The 17,384-nt window shown below is 31.6% G+C and overlaps 1 protein-coding gene across 1 annotated transcript; it reads left to right on the top strand.

Annotated features, from left to right (window-relative positions):
• The first annotated feature begins 3,425 nt into the window (after positions 1-3,425).
• LOC107639591 (putative serine/threonine-protein kinase WNK5) lies at positions 3,426-8,461 on the top strand. Its single transcript, XM_016343133.3, has 6 exons — positions 3,426-3,998; positions 4,086-4,575; positions 4,671-4,828; positions 4,900-5,203; positions 6,081-6,476; positions 7,747-8,461. The coding sequence occupies exons 1-6, from the start codon at positions 3,888-3,890 to the stop codon at positions 8,202-8,204; spliced, it is 1,917 nt and encodes a 638-aa protein (XP_016198619.1). The 5' UTR covers positions 3,426-3,887; the 3' UTR covers positions 8,205-8,461.
• The last annotated feature ends 8,923 nt before the right edge of the window (positions 8,462-17,384 follow it).

The raw sequence follows: 17,384 nt of genomic DNA, 5'->3' as shown, positions 1-17,384 counted from the left end.
AAATAGCATCAGATCTCACTTGCAGGAAGGAAATTGATAGAATCTTAAAGAACAAGAGAGGTAAATTGCATCAAATGTAAAGGGGGTTGGGTGCTGGAAAGTAAAGGAGGCAATAGATCAATCAATCAGAACAATTGCATAAAATGTAAATGTGTAGGAAAGTAAATCAAGCTCAATGAAAAAGTTAAATTGCATAAGAACAGAATTGCAGATTTGTAGAAAAAGTAAATTTGGATCTCAACAATTTCAAATGTAAACTTGTAGAAAGTAAATTTGCAGGAAAGAAAAGTGTAGCAGAGAATTTCAGAAATTAAAAATTTGCATAAGCCAACTTGAATTCAATTGTAACAGAAATGAAAAATTGCAAAAAAGGAAAAAGAAAGCTAAGCTCTCTACCCGAGCCTTCTACCCTACTCCTAATGCTCTCTAGCAGAGCCATCCTCCTTCTAAAATGGAACATATGTCTTTTTATAGGCTTTTACAAAAATAAAAAATAAAAATAAAATTTAAAACAAAATTCAAATAAAATTCCTAATCTAATTTGTATCTTGTGCTTTTGAGTGATATCCATGAGTTTTGCTTGCTTTGATGTGTCAATGGGCTTTTCAAAATTAGCCTTGAATGAATGGGTCAGGAGTGGCTTGGTTCAAGTGAGTCAGGATATGTTGGTTAGAATTTGGTTGGAGCCATACTCCAGTAGAGCGCTCGGTTAAGTGAGCAAACGTAGCGCTCACTGACTTTGTCCCAGGCTTCGAACTAGGCTTCAATTGTAGCACTCCGTTGGTGATTTGAACGCAACGCTCAATGGCTTTCTGTGCCTTCCAATTTTTGTCTCGTGCCAAGCCCATTTCCTTGTGCATGGTAGCGCTCAGTGAGGTAAGGAAACGGAGCGCTACTTTGCTTCCCTTGGTTCTCTCTTCGAACCTTGCTGGCTTCACTTTGGTGAGCGCTATGCTTAATTTTTGGGCCTTAAAGATGCCTTTCACTTGTGCTTCAATTTCATGCCAAATATGTATTGCTATATATCGTTGGAAAGCTCTGAATATCATCTTTCCAACGCAACTGGAAACACATCAATCGGACATCTGTAGCTCAAGTTATGGTCCTTTGAAGAAGGCATGGTCATGCTGTCACAAGGCTAAAAAAAAATCCGAAAAAGTTAACAATTTTAACGTAGCGCTCCCTGTAATTGAGCGCTAGCCTTTGTTTCCTTCGTTCATGGTCATGGGCCACGCTTTTAAAAGCGTGGCCTAAGGCATCAAAGTGTGCTCCAACTTCAAAGTGTGCCCCAAAACTCTTTTTGTCTCCTTTTTAGCTTATTTTGTGCTCTTTTGTTTCTTTTTCTTCTTATTTCCTACAAAGTTTATCAAATCAAAAGATCAAAGAAATATATCATTTAAACACAAAAGAATGCAATATTTAAGCACTAATTATCAAATTTTTTGTATGAAAAAGTATAGAAAAACATGACATGATGACATGTCATCACAACACCAAACTTAAACCTTGCTTGTCCTCAAGCAAGAAAAGAATCATGCAATAAAGATTGACAATCCAATGTGAGAAGAATAGCAGTTAATGTTCATGGTAGGCTAGTTTTCTATGTATGCTATAATCACAAAAGAAATGTAAATAATTGATGCTTCTATCTAGCTCATTTTATGAAATCTTTTCCTTATGTTTCTTCCTTGAAACAAGCTTTTGATTTTCTTATTAGCTTCTCTTTTTGGGTGCTTTGCCCCATGAGTTGATAACAAAACTACAACTCTAAATGCTTTGTTTTCAAGTATTACCACTTGATACATAAGCACTACAAGCATTTAATTAGAGGACTTCTTTAAGCTCATTTGTTTCTTTTCTTTACTCTCTAATCATTGATGTTCAGAGCCTTGAGCTTTGAGGGAGTGCATTTGCACTTGAGCCTAGCCTTGACTTCTAAGTGTTTTGTTTTCAAGCTTTTTGCTTGATACATAAACACCACAAGTACTTAACAATGGAATTGTCATTGGTACTCAGAGCCTTCTGCTTTCTTATTCTTTCCCTTTTGCTTTTCTTGCTGTAACTGTATTTGCTTTTTCAAGGTTTTTATGATTTCAAAAGATTTTACAAAATGTCCTAGATGAAAACTTCAATTAAATAAAGTCCAATGCAATTGAGCAACAATTAACCATACTAGCCTTCCAATACTTGTATGCACATGCTAAATTCTTCTTTAATTCCTTGTTTGTTTATGATCATGATGCTTTATTGCTTTTGAATTCACAAAACTCAAGTTGGTAGTCATAATGTCACAGCAACATGTTGCAGATCAAAATTCAAGCTATGCTTATTCATACACATATGTAAACAGAGAAGATAAAGACAATCATGCAATTTAAAGTGCTGGAAACAAATGAGAGGAAAAGGAACTTTACAACCTTATAATTCATCTTCTCTATTGTTGTCATTTTCCTCTTATTCTTCCCTTTCCCTTGCCAAACTCAGAATGCTTGTTCATCCTCAAGCAACAATTAGAACAATGGCTATGAGGCTAAGATGGATCATGAGTGTCTTACACAATGAAATGTTAGTATTACATGTATTTTAAGCAAGCAAAATTAGAGATAACAATCAAGGTACAAGAGACAGAAACATTGTGATTGCAAAAATAAGAGGGTGTGCATGATACATTGCATAAAAGATAAGTGGCACACCAAACTTAGTGTGACACTTTTACTTGGAATTGATGCAAGTATCTTGTAAGGATTGGAACCAAATTTTGTTGCATAGCAACACCAAACTTAGAATACAATTTTATGTCAATTTATTTGAACTAAAACTAAGCAAATGAAACTGTTATATGTTAAGTACAATCACCAAGCCAAGAATCTGTCATGAATAAGGATCTCTTGGTGATATATTAACAAAAACAGTTAATAGAAGAAATCATTTAAAAACAAGAAAATGACTAAAACAATTGAAAATTGAAAAAAAAATAATTTTAGGTATAACGGATGACATAAAATAAAAGAAAAATATACTTATATACAAATTTTAAGGAGAACAAACTCGTAATATCTCTTTATTCATTTTATTGATGTAAATTATTCTACATACTATTTAAAAAGTCTAAAATATCTTGCATTAAAATCTTTTTTTGTACATAATTTTTTATTTTAAGAAATACCATAATTATTTATTGAATCATAACTCTACTATTATTAAGATATCATAATAAATTTTAATATAAGATATTTTTTTTGCAAGAAGTATTAAAAATTCAATAAATTTAATAAAATAATAAAAATCAAATAAATGAATGATGAAATTAAATAATTCTAAAATATTAGTATAGAGTGCTGAAAAGAACATTGAATAATAATATCCCCCTGAAACCATATTTTGTTGTCCACAATTATATATAACTGACACGAAGCACCAGCTATGAATAAATTTAATACCCTTTTGGCTGAGAATTCACACCATCAAAGGTGTATTGTCTCCTTCAACCTCATAAACTCATGACAAAATTATTCTTGTATTGTTAACATACAAAAGCTAAACAATTTGAATTCTTCCACAAAAAGCTTAACATAGTTGTTCTATCACTCTCTGTCTCCTTCTACATGTGTTCTTCCACTACTTGTTTGATTTAGCTATGAACACTAGCCTTCGATCACGTGCAGGATGTTGAAATGGCATGGATGATTCATGATTCATCCATACCAGTGTTGACTATTCATGATGAGAAGTAATAAGTTGTAGGATTTTCTATAGCTAGCACTCATCATTTTCATTTTCTTTAATTTATTTATTATTATATCTATAAATATGTAGCGTGTTTGGTTGTTGGTAGAGTGGAGTTGTTATCTGATAGAATAATAAGAAGTAATTAATAAGGCAGAGCGATGAATAAGGGGAGATATGGAGAGTGCAATGGTAATTGTGGTGATGGAGTTAAGAAGCAGGCTCATCAGTTTGGATATGTTGAAACTGATCCTTCTGGAAGATATGGTCGTGTAAGTTCATTCTATTCTCATCTTAAGTGGATATATTCATCATTATCTTATTTTGAGTTATTTATGATTGTTGGTGTATGTATGTAGTTGAAGGAAGTGCTAGGGAAAGGAGCAATGAAAAGAGTGTATAGAGCATTTGATGAGTACCTTGGAATAGAAGTGGCATGGAACCAAGTGCACCTTGGAGATGCATTTCATTCAGCAGAACAACTTCAACGTCTTTACTCAGAGGTTCATCTCCTCAAGCACCTCACCCACAAATCAATGATGATCTTCTATGGTTCTTGGATTGATCTCAATCGCAAAACCTTCAACTTCATCACCGAATTGTTCACTTCCGGTACCCTTAGAGAGTATAGGCACAAGTATAGAAGAGTAGAAATGAGAGTGCTCAAGAATTGGGCACGCCAGATTCTGAGTGGATTGGAGTATTTGCACAGCAACAACCCACCTGTCATCCATAGAGACCTCAAATGTGACAATATCTTTGTCAATGGCCATTTGGGCCAAGTCAAAATTGGTGACTTAGGCCTTGCAGCTCTACTTCTTAGCTCCAAACATGCTCACAGTGTTATAGGTAATTAAAATTTGTTAAGGTGTTTGACAATAAATTTCTTGAGAATTTTTTGTTTTAATCTTTGTTTAGTTATTGTTGTGTTTATGATGTTTCAGGCACACCAGAGTTCATGGCACCAGAGTTGTATGAAGAAGAGTACAATGAGCTTGTAGACATATACTCATTTGGGATGTGCATGATTGAGATGCTTACTTTTGAGTTCCCATATAGTGAATGCTTCAACCCTGCTCAAATATACAAGAAAGTTATTTCGGTAAGCTCAATAACATTATTATTACACATTCAAACTATAAACTTTAGTCAATTAATAATTTGATTTACCAGGGTAAGCTACCAAATGCATATTACAAGATCAAAGATTTTGAAGCCCAAAGATTTGTGGGGAAATGTTTGGCACATGTGTCAAAGAGGCCATCAGCAAAGGAGCTATTGTTGGACCCATTTTTGGCCATTGATGATCCAATTGCATCACCATTAGTGCCAATCACAAAACTACCCACAAATCAAGCTTTGAAGCTTAATTCAACTGTAGAAGTTGCGAAGAGCACAGACATGACCATCACCGGGTCAATGAATGAGGTGGACATCAACACTGTTTTTCTTAAAGTCAAGATTTCTGACGCTAATGGTATGTACATCCCAAAAAGTATATATTACATTCAACTTTGAGATTTGGGGCTAAAAACTTTTATTACGGATAAAAGTGTGCAATCCAATTATGTTAGTTTTGTATGTGTTATTTATTTAGTATGAGACGGATAGTCCGATTATTTTATAAGAAAATTTTTAAAAAAATATTAAATTGGAGGATCCGTTTTATTTATTTTTTTATTTTGAAGTTCATAAATCGGCATAGGATCCAATTTTTGTTCTTTCGAAATTCGGAAAGTTCAATTTTTACATTTTAAATCAATCAGTACCACATCTGAGATCAACATCCTTATATTCTATAATAATAAAAAACACCATCTTCACTCCAATATAAAAAATAATTTGCGGGGATTGGCTCATCTAAAATATACATGTACTTTAAATTGAAGTGTTTATATTAGTTGATGATAAAAACAATAATAAGCTTAGCAACTATTATATGTATGTAATGTTTGATAAACTTAGAGAAATTTTAATAAAGTAGTTTTAGAGTATCAACGTTGATATTTATAAGTAAATCGATTTAAAATTAATAGATGAAATAAAATTAGTTTCACTTTAAAATATTGATATCATTTTAATAAAGAATCAATAAAATTTTATTTTTTGTATAATTATCTTGATGAAATAATTAAAAATAATATAAAATTTAAATTGAATTGAAACTAAACATTAAAGCAGCGAATTTCACATTTAATTTTGGTCACTAGTTTTTTATTAATTTTTTGTAACATATTATTATTTCACATTTCTATCCCATTTTGAGAATTATGTTATTTTTGCTAAACCTTTGGCCATTCAAATTGTTAGAATATATGAAATTGTTTAGTAAAAATATTGTGGTACGAATGCAGGGCATACAAGAAACGTGTTCTTTCCATTTGACACAATAAAGGACACAGCTATGGAGGTAGCCATGGAAATGGTAAAGGAACTTGAAATCAGCCACTTGGAACCATTGGAGATTGCTGCAATGATAGATCATGAAGTATCAGCTTTAGTTCCAACTTGGAGGGACCCTTCTTGTTTTCATCAACAACACCAAAGACAGGATAGCTTTAACTATGAAGAAGAAGATGAAGACATAAATAACCATCATCCTTTCTTCTTACCATCATCATCATCATCGTCGTCGTCATCATCAACAACTCCATCTTCTGGCTCACTCAACATGTCTTGTTCCTCATACAAGACCCGTTTTAATAATAATGGGAATAATTGTCCCTCTGCTCCGGATCAATGGCCTCAAGGTATGTGTTACATTAATTTTCTCATATTTCACTAGTCCATTTCATACATATATGATTAAACTTATTTGAGTTTCACTTGGATAAACCTTTCAACTAATAACCGTTTTTTCTATAGGCGAATGTTAGAGAATCATCAAAATTTATTGTTTTTGGTCATCTATTAGCCATGAATGTTTATAAATATAGAATAAAGTATGTTATTGAATTCCTAGACTAAAAAAATTAAATTAATAACTAACTAATAATAAAAAATAATAAATTTTGATGATCTTCTAATATTTTTTGTTTGCGATACAAAAGAGTTTGTTTGTTTTAAGTAACACACTTATACCCAAATAATTAGTTTATTTATAGACTATTTTAATAAGAAACTATTATCTCTAACAAATTTTAATTATTAAATCAATTTTTAACATTTTTATTTCGTTAGGTAAAACAATTTTTACGTTCAAATTCCTCTACTAGAAACTATCAGGTTTAGTAAAATCATTTCTCATTGTTATTTAGAGAATATATAAAAATTCCATAAAATATTTATAAATTCTTATGTCGTTCTGTGTATGTAACTAAGTTCCATTAGCCTTTTGATGATGCAATATCTAATTTATCTAATAAAATAAAAAATTTAAAATTAAATTAATAATTATAATTTATTAAAAAAATTAAGTATCAAATTAAAAATTTTTAAGACTAATTTATTATTATTATTATTATTGTAACATATAAGAGTATTGATTGATATCTGTACTTAAAATTGTGGTGTGACATATTTGATAAAAAAAAAACAATTGTGGGGTCTACCTTTATATAATATGCTACATATTTTTGTCCAATAATTGCCTTATGTGAATGGAGCAATTAATTGACTGTAATATCATTTCTATGCATAATGAGGAATACATCCTACATCGAGGTAGATATGTACATCTATCGGGAATCACAAATAATTTTCAAATATAAAATATTGTAATTATAATTTAATGCCTTCTCACATTATATAATCACTGCATGTCTGTATACTTTAATTAAAACTGTAGATGTCTCATTTGATATCCTTATTTTTTGTTCAGATAACAAACATCTCACTGCATTAAATTATGTAACACATAATATGCATTCACTAGCAGCTAGTATATCTAAATTATATCAAAATTTATTTATTTATTTATTACATGTTACAACAATTGGTTAAAGTGTGTCACTTCAAATTGCATGTATATTGGATTGGATACAGGGCATACTTAAAAAGTACTACTACTACTCTTTGCAGAGGATCCATTATCAATGAATGATGATGCAAGCTCTCTAAGCTCAATGAACTCCATCAAATGTTCCAATGTTCAATACTGTGACAACTCATCATCAAGAAATGAAGAAGAAAATGAGAATAATAATAATGTACCAACAACAACAAAAGTGTTGAAGGGCCATTTTGATGAAGGGCTATTTGAAGAAGCTAGTTACACCAATAAACAACTTTGCAACCCAAGAATGGGGAACACTCACAATAATAAAAATCATTGCATGTGTAATAATAATGGTCATGGACATGGATGGCCTAGACTAACGAGGATTCAATCTTGCGTGGAAGAGAGGAGAACCCAACATCTTCAACGTTTGATTATGTTGGAGGAGATGTGCAACTTCAAGAATAACACTGTTGGAACCATGGAGAACATTGGGTTTTTGAACCTGGAAAGAGGTCGCAGATGCTTTGGTACTCGTTGATGAATATATACATGCCCAGTGGTTTTGAACCAAGTATGATTTTAATCTTTCTTATAAAGCAAGTAGAGTGCAAATGAGAATGCTAGCTGAAAAAGCATCGGTTCTTTTTTTTTTTTTTATGTAATTTCTTCTGTGATAATAGCAACTAAATTGTAAAACTATGGTTGCAATCCTTTCTTGTGTCTAATTTCAGAATGCTTGTATGTGTGCGAACCATAGTAAATAAATGGTGATTTTTTTTTTTGGAAGAAAATAAATGGTGATCATTTATGTGCAATGAACAATGTAAATTTTGTTAGGGATAAGAGTGAGAGCGAAAGTGGCCCACATAATTTGTGTGGAGAGTGATGAGATTAATATGCCAATAAAATAAGTTAAGGAAGAGAAAGTAATACTAAAATTTTAATGTGAAAAAATTCTCTTAATGAACAAGACAAAAAACAATACAACATTTTGGTTATGGTCACGATTTTTTTGGTCACGATAAAAAACTGTAATCATAAATTCTCTATGATTACAGTTTTTTAGCGTGACAAAAAAAAAAGTTATGGTCACGATTTTTAGAAAGAGGGTGACCATAAAGTATATATGGTCACGTTTTTTTAAAAAAGGGTGGTCTAAAAAAATTTATGATCATGATTTTAGAGAGTGACAAAAAAGGATTTATGGTCACGATTTTTTAAAAAAGAGTGGCCTAAAATAGTCTATAGTCACGGTTTTAGGGAGTGACCTAAAGAGATCTATGGTCACGATTTTGGGGGTGGCCTAAAAGAATCTATGGTCACGGTTTTGGAGATGACTTAAAGGAGTCTATAATCACGATTTTTTACAGTGACCAAAAAGGACCTATGGTCATGATTTTGGAGGGGACCTAAAGGGGTCTATGGTCACGGGTTTGGAGGGTGACCTAAAAAGGTCTATGGTCACGGTTTTTCGAAAGGATGACCTAAAATGGTCTATAGTCACGGTTTTGGGGGGTGACCTAAAGGTGTCTATGGTCATGGTTTTTGGGGGTGACCTAAAAGGGTTTATGATCACAGTTTTAGGAGTGACCTAAAGGGGTCAACAATCACGATTATGGAGGGCAACCTAAAAAGGTCTATGGTCACGGTTTTTCAGAAGGGTGACCTAAAAGGGTCTATGGTCACGGTTTTTGGGGTGACCTAAAGAGTTCTATGGTCACGGTTTTGGGAGTGACCTAAAGGGGTCTATGGTCACGGTTTTGGAGGTGACCTAAAAAGGTCTATAGTCATGGTTTTTCGAAAGGAGTAACCTAAAAAGTCTATGGTTATGGTTTTGGGAGTGACCTAATTTTAAATTAATTAAGGTTCTTATATATTTTTTATGATTTTAAATATTTTATATATTTAAAATTTAAAAATTTTAATAATTAAAAACTAATTAAAATTTTATATGATTTATTTTAAATATTAAAATTTTAAATTAAAAATTAATTATATTATTTTAAATTAAGTAAAATATTATTAAATTTTATGAATAAAAGATTAATTATATTATCTTATATTTTAATTTTTAAATTAAAATATTTAATTGAAAGTCAATTAATAAATTAATAAATAATAATATTTTTAAAGTAATTTTAATAATTAAATTAAATTTTAAATTAATACCCTATCTCTTAATTTTATTAAAATTACACTATCTTAATTAACCCAAAAATTCCTAAATTAAAACTCTAACCCTAATTTCATTTTAACACACACCCACACTCTCTAATCCTAAATCTAGCCGCTGCCAATCTCCCCCCTCCTCTTCCCAAATACAACCCAGCAGCAACAGCAGAAAGCAAAAAGAAAGAAAGAAAGAGGAGAAGGGAGATAGCTCGGGAACGGAAAAAAGAAGAGAAGGAAGGAGACCGCGCCGCGTCCTGCTGCTTCGCTGCCGCTGCCATCCATGTCGCACGCGAGAGAGCCGTCGAGGTCGATGGTGAAAGACGCGCATTGAGAGAGGGAGGATTCACGCTGCTGCAGCTGTCCAGCCCGCCTCGCCATTGTCGTCACCGCCTCAAGCTCGTGCCGCTGTGTCACCGTCGCAAGCTCATCTTCGTCCCTGTTAGCTGCGCCACCTCTTCTCTACTCTCTTCTCCAGTCGTCATCTTCTTCTCTTTTCAGGTAAATAATTAATTATTATAATGAATTAATGTTTTGATTAGGGAATAGGGATTTTGATAATCAGAACTTCTGACTAGGGATAAAAATGTTGATTTTGATTATTAGAACTTCTGATTAGGGATGTTGTTTTTGATTATCAAAACTTGTGAATATTAGGGTTGTTGATTATTGTTCTGTGTGGTATTTTTTCTGATTTGTTACTTTTTTTTTACTTGTTCTGAATAGTAATTTAGTATTATTGGAACTTTAAATTATTACTTGTTTTTGTTTTTGATTTGTTCTTAATTTAGTTGATGCTAGATTGATGCCCAACAAAATTCATTCATAATAATAATTATTTACATGTTCATACCATCGATTGAGTTGTTACCCATGATTGAGTTCATACCACCATGAACTGTTGATGGATTCTAACAAATAACACAAAATAAAAACTGTTGGTGAAATCACCAAAGATATTTGCCTCTTTATTGCCAGCATGGGACTTTATGCAAAGTCTAAAAAGGTATGTAATTTCCGTCATCCAGCTTGCTTCATGATCCTTGCGTTTGTTTTTGGAATTCACTTTGAGAGGTTTATGAATTATAAAATTGTTTGAAACTCATGAATGTATATTAACATGAACTTTCATATTCATCCCAATAAAGAGGAACTTTCGTAAAATCCGGTTAATTAATGGCTAATTAATCCATAGATTAAAATATATTCTAGAAAGTAAGAAATGATGTTTTTATGGTTTGATGTGATAGAGAAATTTAAAACGAGAATTTTGACACCAATTTTAAAGAAATCGACCCAAGATTGAGTCGAACGGGCCAAATCGGGAGAAAAGAAGATATGTTGGGTAAAATGAAAAAAGATGTATTTGCTGAAGCAAAAAGGAGGCCTAGGCCTCAGAAATATAGAAGCTTTTAACCTAGCTCTACTAGCAAAACAAGGATGGCGACTCATTAAGAACTTAGTCTCACTAGCAGCCAAAACCCTAAGGAGTAAGTATTTCTGCAGAAAAGAATTCCTCAACTCGGACCTAAAAGTTGTATCAAGTTACACATGAAAGAGTATATGGGAGGCAAATCCAGCACTGGAGAGAGGTGGATATTGAAAGATTGGTAATGGTAGAAGATTCAAGATTTGGAAAGATCCCTGGTTACCTAAACAAAATGGGTCGAAGATTTAGAGCTCCCAACACAGCTTGGAAAAGCACTCAATAGTGGAAGACCTAATGCTAGCAGATGGAAGAGAGTGGAATAGAGTGCTAATTGATAAAATATTTTTCCTCTTTGAAGCAAATTAGATCACAGAAATTTCAATTTTTAGAATAGATTAAGAAGACAATTTCATTTGGAAGAATGCAAGAGATGACATGTTCAGAGTCAAAATTGTATATCATGAAATTTAAAACCAAAATCAGAGCCAATCAAATTATTCCAATAAAGGTAGTAGTGACAAGAATACCTGAAAAAAAAATCAATTATATTAACTAGTTAATTTGACTGAAATATATTATTAAAATCAGAATTTTTCCATTAATAACATAATTGACGTAGCATATTTTTAAAGGTATTTTTATATTTAACTACCCCACTAGGAATTCTTAATTTTCTCTGGAGAGTCTTGCACAAATCACTACCCACCAAGAAAAACCTTTTCCGCCGCGGGGTAGGAGACACACTGCTCTGCCAATGGTGCTGGGAGGGGGAAGAAACGGAGAGCCATATCCTGAAAGATAGTTGGTTCGCCCGTCAATTTTAGTTTGCGTCTCCCAACTCTGTGAACTGAGGCTAGCATGGACCAAGAGGTGGGAGATTGGATGATGAAGACGATGGAGAACCTCCAAAACAGAGAGAAAATGTTGTTCTGCATGCTCTTGAACCAAATTTGGAGGGTCCAAAACTTGTTGATTTTTGAAGGGTAAAACATACCAATTGAAGAGGACATCAAGAGAGCAACAAAATTTTGTGAGGACTTTTGGAAGGAGCAGGGATGAAGAGAAGAGATAAGATCAAATTTGGTCCCTCATTCCCAATTAAAGCATTGCTGGAAAGCTCCACCAACCGACCAGGTAAAAGTTAATATTGATGCCTCAGTTTCTAATAGAGGTAATTGTGACATTGGAGTGGTAGTTAAAGATGAAATGGGTTTTATTTTAGCGGCAGCATCGTGGGCCATTCCTTTCAACTTAGAGGTCCATGAAGCAGAAGCATATGCTTATTGAGAGTGATAGTTTAGAGGTTGTGAATGCACTCAAATAGGGAAGGAAAGTGGAGACCTATTTTGGCTCTTTTATTATTGATGCTCTTGCTTTACTAGAGAATTTTAGATTAGTTAATTTCAGCTATGTTGGGAGAAAAGGCAACAAAGTAGCTCATGAACTTGCACTCCAAATTCAATGTGGATGGAAGAAGCCCCTTAACATGTATTAAATCTAGCCTTGCCAGATATCATCTGTCCTGTTGAATGAAGTTGCAATCTTTCCAATAAAAAAAATGAGTACTAAAGAGTATGATCAAACTTTGATGTGTATCACTCACAATCCTCATAATATTATTACACACTTTATAATATTACACTCACTCTTACAAGAGAACTCACTCAAAACAAAAAAAAGTACACACATACGAAGCTATCAAATGAATACTTTCATTACTTAGTGTTTTGTGTCTTGTGACTTGATGCTAATAAGACCTTAACAAAGTTTTATTTATAGCCCATGCCAAGGAAACACAACCCCTAATTATTTTAACACTACTAGAAAACTAGTTATTACAGACAGATATTTTCGACGGATTTTATCCCATAGAAATACAAATGAAATTTGAGAGAAATTTTTTGTCAAAAAACAAAAAAAATGAATTAACATAAATTATATACGGAAAAGAGAATCCGTCGATAATTCTGTCGGAAAAATTAAATTTTTTTTCGTGGGAAATGATTACAGACGGAAAATCTGTCTGTAATTAAATGGACAAAAATGCTGCATTTTATTAAATTATTACAGACGAAAAATTTGTCTGTAATTTAAAATTTTCCATCGAAAATATTGAGTTAACCCTAACTCAGATCCTACCCTCGCGATCCATTCACACTTCACACAAGTGAAGAGCTTCTTCCTCTCTCCGTCCACGCTCTCTCCATCGCACGAGGTTCTTTCACCGCCGCCGCTCTCTCCATCGCTCCGTCCATGATCTCATCACTGGCCTCAGCAATGGCCATTCGCTGGTCATCCTCATCCACCGGTTCAGGTATGATTTTGCATCGCTTTCAATTTTTGAATTCTTCTCATTTGAAATCATAGTTCCCGTGCTATTCAGGTATAGCTTTAAGAATCACTGCATTCATCCCTTCCTTTCGTTCTTTGCAACAATCGAAACTATTACACACTAAACAAACCAACAAACCCTAGCAACAACATTATCAATCTTGCTCTCATAACCATTTACAACCATCTATTCAGTTTAGTTGAGGTGAGGTTAATTCCTTTTTCTCTTTTTCTTATTCCCTCTATTTTCACTTTCTCTTAATTTTGGCTACTCCAATATGTTATTCCCCTTTTTTATTTTTATTTCGTTCTTAAACTAGTTAATACTACTTTAGAATCATCAATTTCAGCTTTTTGCTATCAATTTAATTCAACTAATTCTAGTTTGGATAATTATTTACTTCATCAGTTTATTGCCATTGTTATTTTCAATATCTGATCTGTTTGTGTGAGAAATGAATGTGGTGGATAATTTTTTAATTTTATTTTGATATTATTGGATATCAGGAAAATCATTTGTAAGTGTATAATAGTATTAAGAGAGTTCTTGGTCATGTACTATGAAACTTTGCTTATTGCTGCTTAGGTAATTTGGGATTAAAGTGTTGGTTCTTTTTCAAAGGAATTCTTCAATGAGCTCTGTGACTTCCTAAGCTCTGGCCCTGTTATTGCAATGGTTACAGCTTACGCCTTACAACTTATAACTGACTCTTCCTCTTTCTTACCTTCGGAATCAAATACAAAACACAAAACAATATGTTATTTTTTTCTAGATTAGTCTGATTTTCCCTTGAATTCATGAAACAGATTTGGGAAGGAGAAGGAGTCATAACTTATGGCTGAAAACTAATTGGAGCCACTGATCCGCAGAAATCTGCACCTGGAACTATTATAGGTGATCTGGCTGCTAATGTTGGAAGGTATTAGTGTACCTTCTAGTTGCTTATCAAAAAATCCATCTGTAATTAGTGACAGAAATCTGTTGGAAGGTTCGACGTTTCAGGAAAATAGATGGGAGAATTTACCGAAGAAAAATTCGTCAGTAACTGGTAAAAATTCGTCGGTAATTTTTCGACGGAAAAAAAATTCATCGGTAAATAATTTTCCACAAGACTTTTACAGATGGACAAAATCCGTCAGTAATTTCATCGGTAACCAAAAATTTATCTGTAATAAAGACTAAATCTGTTTGTAAATCTGTCTGTATTAATCCATTTTCTAGTTGTGTAATACTAATAGCTTCATCAAAACCTATTCCACTTGCTCCAACTACTTGCTTTTGATAGAATTAATAATACAAGTCATTATTAACAAATTTTGTTTGACAGTAATCTCTCTTTAGTTTACTTGAAAAAGTGGTGCAAGTGTAAACTTTTTTGGTAAATCTACAAGAAAGAAGGAAAATTATACATATAGAGTCAAAAGGACAAATTTAGAATATTTTGAGGAAGGAGTCAAAAATTAAATATTTATATAATTAAATATTATATATATAATTGGTGATATTATATATTATTATTATTATTATTATTATTATTATTATTATTATTATTAATAAAAATATTTATTAATAAAATTCTAATTTTTGTCTTTTTCTTATAAAATTCTAATTTTTATTTTTTTTATTTTTATAAAGAATATATAAAATAAACAATATAAATAAGTTATTATGATACTTTTGATATATGTATTTAAAATAAATTAATAAATAAAACATATAAAATATTTATACTAATAAATAATTTATTTAATATGTTATTATTTTAATATTATGAAAAAATAAATGAATGTTGAAATAATTTAATTTTATACTCTCTTGCTATTCAATTAGGATTTATTATAAAAATTAGACTACTTTTTATAATGATATATATTTAAGAGTTAAGGAAAAAAAAAGTTAGAAGGAAGAATAAAAAAATTCATTAAACAAAATGGTTAATGAACAAATTAGAAGAAACAATTAAAAAGAGATTTGTTGATCAAAATAGTTAGTCTAAAAAAGATAGAATACTATTAATGTTTAAAATGCAATAATTAAGATTTGAATTGAGAGAAAATATTCTAATTAACCACTAGAATAACAGGTTTATTTTAAATTTAAGTGCACATGATATAATACATAGAAGTTTAAAATTTTTTTGGGAGACCACAACCTCCACTGGCCCCTCTAGATCTGTCTTTGTGTAGAGTTAGTAGAAAAATTAAAAAAAGAGAAATTAAATAGTATAATTGAAGATTGTGATTAATAAATTAGTACATATACCTCTCTTTTCGACTCTTTGAGAAGAAGAATTTGCAATAATAATAAATTTACTTATGTTGTGATAAGATCAATTAGGTGGATGCTTATTTATGATAGGCAGTTGAATATTTTCAACGAAAAATATATTTAATAGAATTTGAAAAAAAATCTTATACATATATAAATAGGAGGTTAAGCCTCCGCTGAATATACACATCAATAACAACAATCTTCTCTCTCTTTTTATATTGTTTTCTTCTCTTTTTCATAGGTTGCTAATATATAATAGTAGTGAATATATGAATTACTTCTATTATTATAATGAGATAATTATATTAGTGAATATCAAAATTAGAGTATTATATTTACATTTTATTTTATATTATATCTTTCTTATTTATTTATTCTACAACACGTTATCAACACGAGACTCTAACCAAATTTTAGAAGACTCCAGGTAACAAATTTTTATTATGTCAAAGCTCTATTATCTTGAATTTAATGCTCTTGATATATCTGGAAACAATTATTTATCATGGATACTTGATGCTAAAATCCATCTTGATTCAATGGATCTTGGAGATACCATTAAGGCTGAAAATAATGTATCCCAGAAGGATAAAGCCAAAGCCATGATTTTCTTTCGGCGTCATCTCAACGTATGATTGAAAAATGAATATCTCACATTAAAATATCCTGTAGATCTGTGGAAAGACCTTGAAGAAAGGTACAATCATCAAAAGACGGTGATACTTCCTCAAGCCCAATATGTTAGAGAAAGTTTTTTTTGACATTTCATGCCTCGAATGTGCTCCTACAGCAACAGTATCGAGAAAAAGGATTTCAAAATATTCTGAGTTAATTTCTTGCCTTCTTGTTGCTGAACGCAACAATGAATTACTTCTAAGGAATCATGAAGCACGCCCAGTTGGTGCCGCCCCATTTCTTGAAGTAAATACGGCAAATCATTACCCCAAAAGAGATAAATGTCAATGTTTTAGTAACAAAAAAAATTATGAAAGGAAAAAAAATTATGTTCACAAAGGATCTCACCAGAAGTGGGATAAAGAAAGAAACAATGAGCAAAGTAAATCAATTGAGCACAATTGCTTCCGTAGTGGTGGAAAGGGCCATTGGTCACGTACCTGTCGTACCCCAAGGCACCTAGTTGATCTTTATCAAGCATCTTTGAAAAAGGATGACAAAGGAACGGAAACAAATTTTGTTTCAAATGATGAAAATTCTACCACTCATTATAATGTATTTAATTTCTTTGAGGATTCTGAAAGAAATATTGGCTATTTGATCAATGATGGAATAGTTTAATATATGTGTTTGTTAAGTATTCATGTGAATAAACTTTTACTCATTTTATTATTATTATTATTATTATTATTATTATTATTATTATTATTATTATTATTATTATTTGTCTTTGAAGAGAATGGCAAGGACATATAATGAAAATATTTGCCTTGCGGATAGTGCAAGTTCGCACACTATTCTTAAAAGTAATATATATTTTACCCATCTTATACCAAAAGAAG

This window comes from Arachis ipaensis, chromosome B4 (assembly GCF_059453495.1).
Source record: "Arachis ipaensis isolate K30076 ecotype BB chromosome B4, ASM5945349v1, whole genome shotgun sequence".
Classification (NCBI taxonomy): Eukaryota; Viridiplantae; Streptophyta; class Magnoliopsida; order Fabales; family Fabaceae; genus Arachis; species Arachis ipaensis.
The sequence above is the reverse complement of the archived record's forward strand: the minus strand, read 5'-3'. Positions and strand labels throughout refer to the sequence as shown.

Excerpts from the sequence above, each read along its gene's own strand:
- LOC107639591 (XM_016343133.3), top strand. The coding sequence starts at position 3,888 with ATGAATAAGGGGAGATATGGAGAGTGCAATGGTAATTGTGGTGATGGA. Across the intron at positions 5,204-6,080 it reads CAAGATTTCTGACGCTAATG|GGCATACAAGAAACGTGTTC; the intron begins GTATGTACATCC and ends GTACGAATGCAG. Across the intron at positions 6,477-7,746 it reads TCCGGATCAATGGCCTCAAG|AGGATCCATTATCAATGAAT; the intron begins GTATGTGTTACA and ends TACTCTTTGCAG.